At 37.1% G+C, this 13,211-nt stretch overlaps 7 protein-coding genes across 9 annotated transcripts in view; 5 read left to right on the top strand and 2 right to left on the bottom strand.

Annotated features, from left to right (window-relative positions):
- Positions 1-13,211, bottom strand: part of LOC134822799 (protein ABHD13-like) — a 948,842-nt gene that overhangs the window by 222,844 nt on the left and 712,787 nt on the right. The window lies entirely within an intron of this gene.
- The window catches only part of LOC134822836 (calmodulin-A), an 82,074-nt gene that overhangs the window by 46,039 nt on the left and 22,824 nt on the right, over positions 1-13,211 (bottom strand). The window lies entirely within an intron of this gene.
- On the top strand, positions 2,262-4,813 carry LOC134822605 (nucleolar protein 10-like). The gene is made up of 4 exons (XM_063833730.1): positions 2,262-2,553; positions 2,773-2,993; positions 3,137-3,262; positions 3,362-4,813. Exons 1-4 carry the CDS (start codon positions 2,321-2,323, stop codon positions 4,654-4,656), a joined length of 1,875 nt encoding a protein of 624 aa, XP_063689800.1. The 5' UTR covers positions 2,262-2,320; the 3' UTR covers positions 4,657-4,813.
- Positions 5,014-6,514, top strand: LOC134823401 (uncharacterized). Its single transcript, XM_063834855.1, has 3 exons — positions 5,014-5,187; positions 5,374-6,128; positions 6,430-6,514. Exons 1-2 carry the CDS (start codon positions 5,017-5,019, stop codon positions 5,791-5,793), a joined length of 591 nt encoding a protein of 196 aa, XP_063690925.1. The 5' UTR covers positions 5,014-5,016; the 3' UTR covers positions 5,794-6,128; positions 6,430-6,514.
- LOC134823400 (uncharacterized) lies at positions 6,848-8,107 on the top strand. The gene has a single exon (XM_063834854.1). It carries the CDS (start codon positions 7,181-7,183, stop codon positions 8,018-8,020), a length of 840 nt encoding a protein of 279 aa, XP_063690924.1. The 5' UTR covers positions 6,848-7,180; the 3' UTR covers positions 8,021-8,107.
- On the top strand, positions 9,246-11,581 carry LOC134822912 (mediator of RNA polymerase II transcription subunit 18-like). 2 transcript variants are annotated; one of them, XM_063834191.1, is made up of 5 exons: positions 9,246-9,386; positions 9,493-9,599; positions 9,704-9,781; positions 10,346-10,501; positions 11,009-11,581. In XM_063834191.1, coding segments are annotated over exons 1-5 (537 nt in total). In that variant the 5' UTR covers positions 9,246-9,385; the 3' UTR covers positions 11,204-11,581. The 2 variants fall into 2 exon arrangements, with proteins under 2 accessions (XP_063690261.1, XP_063690260.1); XM_063834190.1 differs by having other exon boundaries at positions 9,501-9,599.
- LOC134822913 (uncharacterized) lies at positions 11,595-13,194 on the top strand. Its single transcript, XM_063834192.1, has 4 exons — positions 11,595-11,966; positions 12,160-12,289; positions 12,500-12,622; positions 12,901-13,194. The coding sequence occupies exons 1-4, from the start codon at positions 11,785-11,787 to the stop codon at positions 13,018-13,020; spliced, it is 555 nt and encodes a 184-aa protein (XP_063690262.1). The 5' UTR covers positions 11,595-11,784; the 3' UTR covers positions 13,021-13,194.

Genomic DNA, 13,211 nt, shown 5'->3' on the forward strand with positions numbered 1-13,211 from the left:
CCCATAAGCACGCCATCACAGAATCAATTTCACTGCATACCATCTCAGTTACACTGCCATCAATTCGCCAGCAAAAACGGCATGACGCTATGCGACTGATAACAGTCGTTAAATTTTAAAAATTTTGGAATAGCTAGCTAGCAGTAGCTATGCGCCTGTTTCCACTCTAACAACTCTAAAAGCATATTAATATGATAATTTCAACTAAAGGCAACTTTATATGTGCTCAGCTATGTTTTGTTTCGACAAGCTCTATTATATACATTTTAATCGTTTTAATGAGATCTAATCTTGTATGAGTTTTGAGTTTGAATTGATAACACTTATTATATATATTATTTTTTGAGTAAACATTGGCTGGTACTTCGGGCCGGTCCCCAACAAAAAAAAATCACAAATTATTATATGTGCCTTGCAGAGTAGAGGCAACTGTATCCTGAGAAATGTAGAGTGCATACAACTTAAACTTTCGCACAGACAGGAATTGAAGATATGTTTGCCGCAGGCAAAAACTCTTGATGATTTTGCCAACACAGAAGGCCTAGAAGCAATTTTGAATTTGGCATTAGAGATCATTTTCAAACTCAGTTTCAAAAACGATTCAAAGAACTGTTAGTTTTTTCTTCTTTCATTTGTCAACAATTTTGGATTGTTTTTAGAAAATTTCCTCTTTACCCCTCCTTTCTTTAAAATTCATGGTAAAATATTTCAAAATTCAGATCGTAGACTTTATAAATTTCCTCTATGGCACCAAAAGTGTCCTCCGAAATCGAAAATTTCCTTGCAGATTATCTGCCAATCTGCAATGGTTTCTGGCTGTGGGCCAACACATAGCAAGAGCCACATAAACGTTGGGGCCGTAATTACGACAAATTATGTGACGAAATTTATATTGCTTGCCCTATTTTGAAGTTCACTTTATCTCTATTAGAATTTAATATAATATACGAATTCCGATAAACTAGTTATCTTCCAGCAAGGAGCAAACAGAGTTATAATAGTTTTTGTGACAAAATTAACCTATTTTTTACCATGTTGCGATGTTTCAATTGTGACACTGTAAACATATTACTACCACAGAATAATTTATGTGACTGGTGCGTGGTTGCAATAGTGTTAATTGACAGAGGCGGCTCGTGGGAGCTGACTGGTAGTTTTGTTGGGGGTCCAATCAATGGACTGGGGGGGGGGGGGGGAGGGGGGCTTGGGAGCCGGCTCAAGCTGATCCCTCCAAACTACCGATTACATTACACAAAGGGCCTTGTAAATGTAATGTGTTACACTTTACAGGCGACAGCAAACAAAAACTTATAACATGGGTGAAACAGGACACCACACGTGTACGATCTCAGCCGCGCAGTATCATATAGCAGTCAAATTGCAAAGGGTCCTGGACCCCCAAATCGAGGCAAATCATAATAGATTACCTGTAGTGTTAAAACTGCGCGGCTGAGTAGTCCAGAGGTAGGATTGGACTCCCTACAACACAAAATTTCACGAAGATCATGCGTGCGCTTACATTAAAACGTATGATAGTAAATGAAGACCTTTATATTGCGATTTGTTATTTCCTAACACTATTAGTTATTACTAATTACTATTTCTATTTTAAGCACCAGCCACCAGATAATAATTTTAAGGCGTCCACGGACGCCTGGACGCCCTCAATAGCCGCCTCTGTTAATTGATCCAGTATGTAATAAAGGGTGTTTAAGATGGTATATCAATATTTGCTCAATTTCAAACATGTGTAGATATAATCAAGAGTATGTGACAAAATAAACTTATTTGTGCCTGCTGTGTGCTCTTTGCTTGCAACTATTGTATAGTTATATGATATTATAACAATTCCCAGCACTTCCAGGTTGTAAAGTAATCCTACACTACTCAGCATTCCTTGGTCTTAGTATTTATCCCCATTGTTTTAAAGTTTCAAGAGAACTCTCCTTAAATTATTTTAATGCAGTCACTCAGATAAGTTTATACCAGGACACTTCAACAAAGACACATACTCTGCCCACAATAAGGGGCTATAATTGTTTCAATTATGTAACTGTATAGAATTGTTATTATTATTATTATTCCTTGTCAGGGTGCCCTAAACATTCTTTATATATTTTCTTAAATGTGTGACGGAGTAAACCAGGGTGCATTATTTAACGAAAAAAGTCGTCAAATATGTAGGTAATAATCATATGTAGGTACTGCTCCTTAAACTTAATATAAATACTGCTAATTTCTATTTTTATCTTTTTATTTTGAACATATACCTTCAGGTTAATTATGTTATAGTTGGAGCAATGTTTTAGAATCAACTACCATGCAAGTGCTCAACCCTAATGATGTTAAGATTTATAACTTGACCCATGGCAAGTCTATTCCTGATTGGCTGTCTGATCGCAAGAAGCGGTTGCTGTTAAAATCAGATGTTGGCCTTCAGAAAAGAATTCAGTTGATGCAGGAGTTTGAAATGCCTATAAGCAGTCAAAAGATTGCTATCACTCCAGATAAGACACACATCTATGTTTCTGGGGTGTATCCTCCCAGATTAAGGTTTGAGTCTCATAATATTTCTTATTTTTATCTGTACTAGTATAACTAGTACCTATGTGATGTACTAAAAATTTCAATAAATTATAGTACAGTAAAACCCTGGTTAACTGCATCCATATTTACTGCAAAGCCGATTTACCATGGTCATTTACTTCTCCCAAATATTTATGGGTTCATGAATTATAAACATGATAAATTTGACAAAAATGATAATCTCAGGTGTTTTGACACAAAGCAACTCTCAATGAAATTTGAGAGAGGCTTGGACCATGAAGTAGTAGCATTTCACATCCTCTCTGATGACTGGAAGAAGATTGTCCTTCTCCAATCTGACAGACACATCGAATTTCAAACGCAGGACGGAATTTACTACAAAACTAGGATACCAACTTTTGGGCGTGATCTGTGCTACTATACACGAGCTGCTGAACTTTTTATAGGTACAATTAGACCTTGATTAAATTTTCTGACATTGTTAAAGATACAGTAGATGGTTAAATTTACTTGCATGGAAGAACGATTTTAATTAGGAGTCAGGGCTTTAAAACTTACAAGTATTCGGAATTCAACTGATCCATTTCAGGTGCTACTGGTCCCCAAGTATATCGGCTGAATCTTTGTAAAGGAACGTTTATGAACCCGATTGAAACACTTTCAACTGGAGTTAATGTGACTCACATTCATCCTCAACATTCTCTTCTTATGTTTGGTCAGTGTACAGATAATTCACTTACTCAAACTTATTGCTCAAACTGTCCTCTATGTGACAACTAAATTGTTACTTAATAAATAATATTTCATTCCTCAGGCACTGACAGTGGTACAGTTGAATGCTGGGATCCCCGTTCTCGATCCAGATGTGCTACTCTCACCGTTCCAGACACAAAGAATATAACTTGTATCCAATCCAATAAGACACTTGAACTGGGTGTTGGCACTGAATCTGGGCAGGTTATCTTGTACGATATTCGCTCTACCAAACCTATTTTAAGCAAAGACCATTATTATGAGAAACCCATCAACAGCATCCATTTCTACAACTCAGACTCTGATAACTATGTCATATCTGCTTGTTCCAAAAGTTTTAAAGTGTGGCACAAGGACAGTGGTAAACCGTTCACAGCAATTGAATCAGACGAGGATATTTGTGACGTGGCGTGGTATGAGGGAAGTGGAATGTTTTTCTTTGCTAATGAAGGACAGAAAATGAAAACTTACTTTATCCCCTCACTTGGCCCAGCTCCAAAATGGTGCTGGTTCTTGGACAACCTCACTGAAGAGCTGGAAGAAAGTACTGAGAATGTTGTGTATGATGATTACAAATTCGTCACTAAGGAAGAGTTGGAGTCACTTGGCTTATCTCATCTCATAGGTACCAACTATCTCAGAGCTTACATGCATGGCTTCTTTGTTGATATGAAACTATATCGGGAGGTGAAGCAAATAGTCAACCCATTTGCTTTTGAAGAGTACAAAAAAGGTGTGGTGGATAAGAAGCTGCAGTCTCAGATGAAAGACAGGGTGGAGGTGAAGAAGCTCCCAAAAATTAATAAATCTCTAGCCATGAAAGACATGCACAAGGGATCCAAACTGTTGGAGGATGACAGATTTGGTTTACTTTTCTCTAATCCAGACTTCCAAGTGGACGAAGAGAGCGAACAGTTCAAATTGATCAATCCAACTGTTCGTAAACATGAGAGCAAGTCTAGTGAGTTCACCTTGTACAACGCTCCATCAGATGCAGAGGACAGCGAGGCAGAGGAATCTGCTGCACAACTCAAGAAAGTGAAACGAAAACGTCAAATGAAGCTTGTCAGCCTTGAGAATGAATCTGTTATATACTCCAAGAAAAGCTCTGTTACTACATCAATTCCACTGGGTCAAAGATTATCAGAGAATACCGGCGCAGTAACATCCTCGACCCAGCTGTTTGGTGCTCGTGAAATGAAAGTAGAAATGGAGCCTGAGAAGACAACCCACAAATCGAAGAGGACAGAAGAGATGAAGCAGCACCAGACTGAGAGGCGACAGCTGGGAAGGTCTGCATCAGGGCTGATGAGGAAACAAAGAGGCAAATTCTGGAGAGGCAGAAAAGTTGGGTGAATTTTATTTTTACTGTTCTTTTAGGTTTTTAAATTTTTCATCTAACTTATTGAAGATCAAACAGTTTTTATTATGACGTGTGGGTATTTAATTTATTTAGATTTCTTCCAACTCGTTTCTCTAACAGTAAACTGAGATCTAATTACTTTTATCAGAACTGGTGTATTCTTGCTTGAAATGTTATGTTTTAGAAGGTGACTTCAATTCCATGACAGATTTACAAAATATATAATTCCAAATTTTCAAAAAGTATTAGAGGTATAATTATTAATTAGTTGTTAAAAATAATCATCATAGTAGAGCACTGTTCTTCATAGCAATCTGTTTTGTGTCCTATCTTTACAAATCACTATTTTAGCTATGAGTCCAAGATTTAAAGTGCCATTTAATTTTGGGAAGGAGCACATCAACTCCCCAGTACATGGTAATCTTGCTCTGAAACTAAAAGATGGACAGGAAATCAGAACTAACTCCATGATTATGTCTCTTAATAGTCCTGTTATTGATGATCTTACTACCAACTTGTTTCAGGTAAGACTTGGAATAAAACCTTAATGTCCAATAACTGAGCTGCAACTAACCAGATTTTAACTTAGAATTTAAAAATGTAATATTTATTTTTCGGCCTGAAAAGAATTGTTATCAAATTTAACCTACCTGAACCAGCTAGTAATTTAAAACCTCTACTTAATTAAAAGTTAATAAATCTCATTTCAGTCTACCCTTGAAATGGAGGATTTCACAAAGCCAGCTGTAGACTGTTTTGTAGATGCAATGTATACCGGTGAGGTGGAGAAACTAGAGATAGGAATATTTGAAGAAGTAAACAAAATGGCTCACGTATTTGATGTTAGCTGGCTTGTTAAAAGATGTCTGAAGTACTTTAAAACAGATGTCCTGAAATTCGAGAATATATCATACGATAATATTCTGTTTGCCTGTGAGATAGCCAGTCGAGCGCAGCACAATCTAAAACAGAGCAAGTTTGTGAGCTGCTTTGTAAAGAATGTTACTTTCGGTGAGATTGGCAAGTCTACGTTTATACAAAGATATATGGCTGGTTTTGCTGAGCTACCAAAACGTCGTATAGACATGTCTCTAGCTATAGCTGGTAATGATTTCAGTATCATCAGGTAGTACCTTTCAGCTTATCTCTCCTTAACCTTGAGATGCAAAGGATTTGATGAAAATTCTCTGTACTTGCTGCAAAAACTTGATGTCCAGAAATTCAGCCTGTACTTTTCCCTCTGAATTCAACGAGTTGGCTAACTTCCTAGCTGAAATCTCTAAAGACTCTGAAAGTGCTGAAGTTAAAGCTGTTGTTGAAAGATTTGTTAAAGTGAGGAGTATCGGAGGTTCAAGTAGCTCTAAAGAAGAGCTAAAAGAAGATGAGATTACTGAAGATTTAGAAGATAGCGATGATGATTATTTGTGTAAAGACGTGGCTTTACAAACTGACGAAATTAAATCAGGTAATTATATGATTATCTAGTGAACCCGGTTACTTATCTGGTACTTGTTTTACTTACTTACTAAATATCCTGTAACGAAAAAACATATGATATTTATGTTAATAGTGCTCACGAGTTATGACGGAATGTGTTATGAAGCAAGATTATTTAGTACGTTACAGTTACTCTGAAATTTATCTGCTTGATACTGCGAGCTTACTGGTTAATGTCTGTCACGTGTCAAAGTTATATTGAGTAGCCACCCTATCTTTACCAACATTAATCATTTACTGAGAATTTAATTCATCCTGTTTATTTCCAGGTTGGATACAGACTGTAAGTAGGACAAAGTACCCCCTGTTACCAGACGAACCAGTACAGTTGATAACAACAGATAATGAGTTACATAGATATATTGATGTGTTGTATACTCTACCTGTAGAGGGTAGTACTGATGAGATGTGGATTGGTATAAGATGTGAGAATATAAACACCAGTCAGTGGGGTTATTATATAGAGGGGTGTACTGGAAGTAGGTACAATACACAGTACTTAGACAGTGTTCCACCTGACAAAGTAAAACACTGGATTATAACTAAAACTTGTACCCACCTAAAGGTAGTGTGTAACAATGTGACAGTACTTGATTTTAACTTTGCTACTGACTACTCACCAGGTTATGAGACTAGTCACCAGGTCTGGCTAAGTAGATGTACAGATGTAGAATTTTTTGCGGAATACAAGAACTTGCTTCTTTTAAAAGAAGTCGACTTAGCTGTCAACTGAACGTTTTAAAATATTTCACACGTTTTGCTTGGTAGACATCGTTCCTCTCTAGAGTCTCTACCTCATAACGTATAAAATTGATTATTGACATAGTTATCTCAATTGTACTTCAATACAAGTGATTTTTACAAAATATCTCAATTTTCACATTTTTACTGATCTGGCGTGTATCTTTTTGAATCAGTCCATAAATAAAAAAGATTTTTTCAGTATTGGATGCAAATTAACTGATGATTTGGAGTAAATTTCCATTCTCAATAACTTCCTTTACAGTTAGATAATGGTGTATGAATAGTTCAAGAAGTTTCCTTTTCTATACTCTCCAGACATCGAAAAACCCGTCCATTTTCTCATTCCAATTCTTAATCTCTGCAAACCTACATTTTAGAGAAATGTCAACAAGTTCAGGAAAACGAAAGGTCGAATCTTCCGACAAACAAAAAACCAAACAAGCAAAGACAGATGGTAACACGATCAGTGTTTTTGAAGGAAAGGTATTCAAAACAGAGAGTGAAGTCAGAGAAAGGGATGGTTACAAAGCTGAGCTACCCCAGAAAAACTGCAACGGTGTAATAATATTCAAGGACTGCAAGGAACTCACTCCAAACTTGTCGCCTAAAGAAGTACTCCAAGCTGGTAGCTTTGGCGGTACTTACTTCAGACCCATCAAATCGTCTGTTACAGGTCTGAAGTACAACAAACAGTGGCTGGAGCTGCCACAAGATTGGCTAGAAGGTCTCAACATAAAGAACAAAGTCGCCTGTTCCATTTACAACGAAAGAGTCAACACGTACGGCAAGAAGTGTGGAGGTGACCTGGACATGTGGGAATCAAGCGGTTGGATCAACAAGCAGGATCCGTACGGCTGGTTCCATTGGTATTGCAGGTTTTATCTCGGACGGCGAACTAAAGACGATGCTAGACAAATTCAGAGGTGGAAGAACTGTACTGGAGCGAAGGGAAGATGGAAGAATACTCTGATTGGGAAGATTGTTAAGACGGAGTCAGCTTATGATAACATGAATATTTCTCCCGTTATCAGGCAAACGTTGCAACATTGGGGCTACAGGTTAACAAAAGAAGATTTCGAAGCAAGGAAGAAAATCCTCAAAAAACAGAACAAATAGTCTTTGATTATGTCGTTTCTTAAATTCTGTGACCCATCTTTAGAAATGTATTATATTACTTTCTAAATTTTGTAATTTTGCGACTATGTGCTATATAAAAGATACATTATGATTTTCGTTATCTTAATCCAAATGGGACCTGATATATAATACCTTACTAGACATATTTGTACTCGACGAAATTCCGGTGACCTAAATGATTTGGGAACGAAAATATGGGATTTTTTGCCGAAAACCAACTCATTTCGTACCCCAAATTAAATCATGGTATTTGGGGATTCTTTTCATTCTTTATTTTACAAAAATAAAACCCAATATTTGAGATAATCAATAAAATAAAATATGAAATTTGAAAAATTACAAGTCAATTTCTTCTTGACCTTTTTGATCTTCTGGTTCAGGGGCGTTTCTCTCTCCAGTATAGTCCTAGGTGTAATACTAGTGTTCATTTGTTAGATGAATCATATTGATAACTTACTATATTGATAGTAAATCGACAAAGTCATGATAATTAAAGAAAATAAAAAATAATTTGGGGGAAAAAATTATGGTGATCTAAATTTTGGTAGTCCGAAAATATGGTATTTCTTTTCGGAAAACCACCGACTTTCGTACCTTTTAAATATGTCTCGTAAGGTATAACTTTATATTTCATTTGTTGCAGTTTATCATAATTTTTAATTTATTCTTCCTCCTCTTAATGAACTGATATTATGTTAATTATTATGATATTATGTTGATTATAGGTTATTATGCAATGTTCACAAGTGACCCAATGTTGACCCAAATATTGAACTAAAATTGCGCAGTTTTATGTTGTATATATTATTATATTGTGGGAATATTGAATAGGTGAATACGTGTTATTTTATCGGATGATTGTAACATTCAGATGCAATTGAGATTCATGTCAAAACTAAAGTTGGTTACGTTGTCATCTAAATTTATGTGATAAATTGGATAGTTTTTCGCCAGAATTCATCTCCCCACACTAATTTTAATCTTTATTTGTAGTACAATAATTAACAATTAATACGATGTCTCTCTGTGTCTTCTTTTATATTGCCACCCTAGGGTGGTGAATTAAAATTGATGTTATGATAAAACTTTGTATGTAATGGCTGTACCTAAAACAATATTGAAATTTATAATCAAAATTCAACAGCTACTAAGAAATGCTAAATTATTGCTTATAATCCAATAAATCCTTATATAAAAGTATAAAGTTTTAGAAATGTTCGGAATGACGGGAGGAGGAATGGGAGGAATGGGAGGAATGGGGCAGACAAAACATTCCATCCAGGAGTGTGTTCTAGTGGGAAGTGCTAACGCAGAACAAGCACGAGCTCTACACGCTAGACTAGAAGTATGTTTACACTGAGTGTGTTCAGAACCTGAAAACTCTAATAATGTTCTGTTGTATTACGCCCTCTTTTCATAAACCACAAACTACTCTCCAACACTAACAACAGTGTTACAGGGACTTTCAGACCGCCCACCCGAACAGGACGACTTTCACAAGACTTTCTACGCTCTAAAGTCCAGCAGCAACTCAGTTAAAGTGTCTGTCGTTAGAAAGGTTAACACACTTGCAACTCTTTATCTCTTTAATTCCGGTATTTACATAATAGAACCTGCGGAGGATAAACTGAATAATTTTCTAACTATTAATTTTATCTGCAGCCTCTGGTGAAGGATAAGAGTAGTAAAGGTGGAATGGGCGTAACGATACTGGAATACCAAGGAACCCCTGATACCCAGGTATTGTAACATTGCTGGCATACCAAGGAACCCCTGATACCCAGGTATTGTAACATTGCTGGAATACCAAGGAACCCCTGGGCTCTGGTACCCAGGTATTGTAACATTGCTGGAATACCAAGGAACCCCTGATACCCAGGTATTGTAACATTGCTGGCTTACCAAGGAACCCCTGGGCCCTGGTACCCAGGTATTGTATCATTGCTGGAATACCAAGGAACCCCTGATACCCTGGTATTGTAACATTGCTGGAATACCAAGGAACCCCTGATACTCAGGTATTGTAACATTGCTGGAATACCAAGAAACCCCTGATACCCAGGTATTGTAACATTACTGAAATACCAAGGAACCCCTGATACCCAGGTATTGTAACATTGCTGGAATACCAAGGAACCCCTAATACCCAGGTATTGTAACATTGCTGGAATACCAAGGAACCCCTGCTACCCAGGTTCATTAACTATTTATGGATTTAGTTATGCTAACAAGATATTTCCATCGTTCACATCTCATCCGAATTTACTAGCTCTAATATTCCCCTTCTGTATAAAACCCTATCAGGCACACGAGAAGCTAGTAACAAGAACAGTAGTCAGAGCACACGTCGGAAATAACCCCGTCAAATTCCTCGCTGATCTTGGATTTAAAACGGATTACGAGGTTGTCATGAAAGGGAAGCGTTATAGGACTAAACATATTGAGACCACCATATACAAGGTTAGATTTGAACCGTTTATTGCGGAACTGTAACCGTTTGCTGGGATCTAGGAGTGTCTGGTAGTGATTGTTATTAAGATTTATGGGTCCATAACTCGGTCACATAGCGCTGTTCACTTGTTTGTGACACGCGAAATCTTCCTAAGTATTCTCAAGTATTGTCACGGCAGTTCATTTAACGCGCAATGTAGCTTGGATTTTGTATTCAATTTTCGATAACTCTTTCATCTCAAAATAAGATCGAATAATATTTCTCCTCATATCCTGATTCCTGGGTGACCCTGAATCCTGATCAGATTCCAGGTTATTACAATGAAATCAGTAGACATTAGCCTTCGAGATAACTGAAAATGTGACAACCTCTCTCTAGCTCTGTATTAAATGTGTTTCAATCTCTCTCCTCCTTTGCCCTGATCTCAGTCAAATATAAATTGACAATCTTTTTTATCCTCTACCTTTATCTCTATTTTTATCAATGTTTTTACGAGGTTAACGGTGTGATTACAGGTCCAAAAGGTACCAAAGGCAGGTGACACCAGCAACACCACCGACATATCCTCTCAGTGCCTAGTGGAGATGTCCATGCAGGTTCACAACTTAGCTGATCCTACCATTGTGGAACTCCTGAATCTAGCTGAGACTCTAAAACCCATCGTTAAGTTGGAGAAGTATGATCCTAACCGAGCAGCCACTAATAAATGAGGTTCATACTTTGTTCACAGTGCCTAAAGTTTTAGTCACTGCTCAATACTCAGCGGCTCTTGAAAATCTTCTCGGAATCTTATGATGGCCAAATAAAAATGAGAATAATGGTGAATTTGCTATTAAGAAATCAACAGACAGTGTGGATAATTATTATAAATCCCGTGTCGTATTATGAATTAAGTTTACGAGGTGATGAAAAGACGTGTATTAGATAATAGATGTCATATATTATATAATAATATGTATATTCCAGTAACTTATCATTTCGTATTTGGTTGTACTTTATTTATAACAACTAGTTTAATGTACTATTATTGTCATTGCTTAAATTATATTCTTTATGATTCGCTATTGCCTTGAAATGTGTTTAAGAAATGATGTCATATTTGACTGGTATACTAGTATGTTGGGGTGCATATTAAGATTTGCAATTTGGAAATATGACATTTTGTGGCATAAAATCACATGGGACTTTAGCAAGACGAGCTTGAATCGCCAACTCTATCGAATGAGCGAATGGTACCTCATGTTTGCACGTTTCCCCATTTCTCTGTGATTCACAATAATTTCCTCATAGTATGAGAACACCGATACATCGTTACACCGAGAAATGGACAAAACATCCGCTGCTTTATTATCTGCGGTTTCGGGACCTTCTCCTAATTGACAAAGAACATAAGAAGTTATCCAACATGCTGAGTCGTCCCAAGAGTAATCTAGTGGATCCAGATACTAGGAAACCTTGTGGGCACCCAGTTAGGTAAATGTAATGTTAATACAGGAATACAATAGGTGTATCTAACATGTTTACCTTTTGAAACAGTCTCGCTGGAAATCATAATTTACATGATTTACACGACGTGATGTTTACAGCAGATAAGGAGTTTTAACATTCTCTAGAAACCCCCAAACGGCTAGCGATGTTATTAGTTTTCATACCATATTATATCCAGCACACATCTGATGCTGGCCCCGGCTATGCGGGCTAAGCTGATATCCGAACTGGAACATCAACACGAGAACGCGGCCACTCCAGCAAACATGGTCACTGAGGACCCTCTAAACTACGAGGCTTATGCCACGGTATGTCACGTGTACATTGCATGTCAGTTGTATTTGCTCGACATCTGATTTGTGATGGTAGAATGTAGATTGTAGAATGTAGAATGTGGAGGTCTTATATCTATTCTTCAGTGGGACTCTGGATGGCATCATGTCAGATTTTTATGGTGTGTCTTTTTCATAGAACGGATAAAAATTGATTCGTTTTTACTTAACTTGTGTTTTGTGTAGGAGTTATACCGTGTGACTGAGCAGCGTGAAAAGATACAGAAGTTGGTGGATGAGAAGTTACCTAGATGGGTGCACGAGAAAGAGAAAGAAGATCGTTCTGTCGAGTATCTAACGAACAGCGCTGTAAGTTTTTACATTTTCAATCGTGAGATTATTTGTCTAGGGGCGACTGCAAACATCATTGCTGATTTGTCTATTTCTTTCAACGTCAGCTGACGCTAACAACAAGTTTATATCTTTATGTTTAGCTGATGTATTTATTGGATGTGCCCGAATGTTTAACTAGAAAGCATTTATTGTTAATCTTGCTTAGTAATTGAAATTTTAATTTTAATTAAACTGCACAGTACCTAAACTACGCTTAGTATTGCGCGATGTGATTAATAAGCCACTCTATTCAGGCGCGTAAATCGTCGGAGAAGAAGAAAACGTACCCGTATTTGGAGGTAAGAGGTGTGATAAGACTGCAGATGGAGGCTATCAAACAGTGTGAACAAAATTCAGGATCTGGCATCTTGTGACGATCATGATTCACGACAAATGTGTGATGTACAGCCCTATCAGCCAGTGACCCCGCAAATTCTCTGTATCTCTCTACAAATACATGAGAACATGAAATAGACGATTTATTGGCGCCTGATTCTATTCAAGTTTATCAGACGCAAACAATGAACTAACCTCAGTTTCTGCGATTATTATTTATTGATTTAAC

This window comes from Bolinopsis microptera, chromosome 11 (genome assembly GCF_026151205.1).
Source record: "Bolinopsis microptera isolate Bmic1 chromosome 11, MBARI_Bmic_1.0, whole genome shotgun sequence".
In the NCBI taxonomy this organism is placed as follows: domain Eukaryota; kingdom Metazoa; phylum Ctenophora; class Tentaculata; order Lobata; family Bolinopsidae; genus Bolinopsis; species Bolinopsis microptera.

Bases quoted from the DNA above. Each gene is read 5' to 3' on its own strand.
- LOC134822605 (XM_063833730.1), top strand. From the start codon at position 2,321: ATGCAAGTGCTCAACCCTAATGATGTTAAGATTTATAACTTGACCCAT. The intron at 2,554-2,772 runs GTTTGAGTCTCA...TGATAATCTCAG, and splicing joins GTGTATCCTCCCAGATTAAG to GTGTTTTGACACAAAGCAAC. The intron at 3,263-3,361 runs GTCAGTGTACAG...TTCATTCCTCAG, and splicing joins ACATTCTCTTCTTATGTTTG to GCACTGACAGTGGTACAGTT.
- LOC134823401 (XM_063834855.1), top strand. From the start codon at position 5,017: ATGAGTCCAAGATTTAAAGTGCCATTTAATTTTGGGAAGGAGCACATC. The intron at 5,188-5,373 runs GTAAGACTTGGA...ATCTCATTTCAG, and splicing joins TTACTACCAACTTGTTTCAG to TCTACCCTTGAAATGGAGGA.
- LOC134823400 (XM_063834854.1), top strand. From the start codon at position 7,181: ATGAATAGTTCAAGAAGTTTCCTTTTCTATACTCTCCAGACATCGAAA.
- LOC134822912 (XM_063834190.1), top strand. From the start codon at position 9,255: ATGTTCGGAATGACGGGAGGAGGAATGGGAGGAATGGGAGGAATGGGG. The intron at 9,600-9,703 runs GTTAACACACTT...TTTTATCTGCAG, and splicing joins AAGTGTCTGTCGTTAGAAAG to CCTCTGGTGAAGGATAAGAG. The intron at 9,782-10,345 runs GTATTGTAACAT...AAACCCTATCAG, and splicing joins AAGGAACCCCTGATACCCAG to GCACACGAGAAGCTAGTAAC.
- LOC134822913 (XM_063834192.1), top strand. From the start codon at position 11,785: ATGAGAACACCGATACATCGTTACACCGAGAAATGGACAAAACATCCG. The intron at 11,967-12,159 runs GTAAATGTAATG...TATTATATCCAG, and splicing joins CCTTGTGGGCACCCAGTTAG to CACACATCTGATGCTGGCCC. The intron at 12,623-12,900 runs GTAAGTTTTTAC...CACTCTATTCAG, and splicing joins AGTATCTAACGAACAGCGCT to GCGCGTAAATCGTCGGAGAA.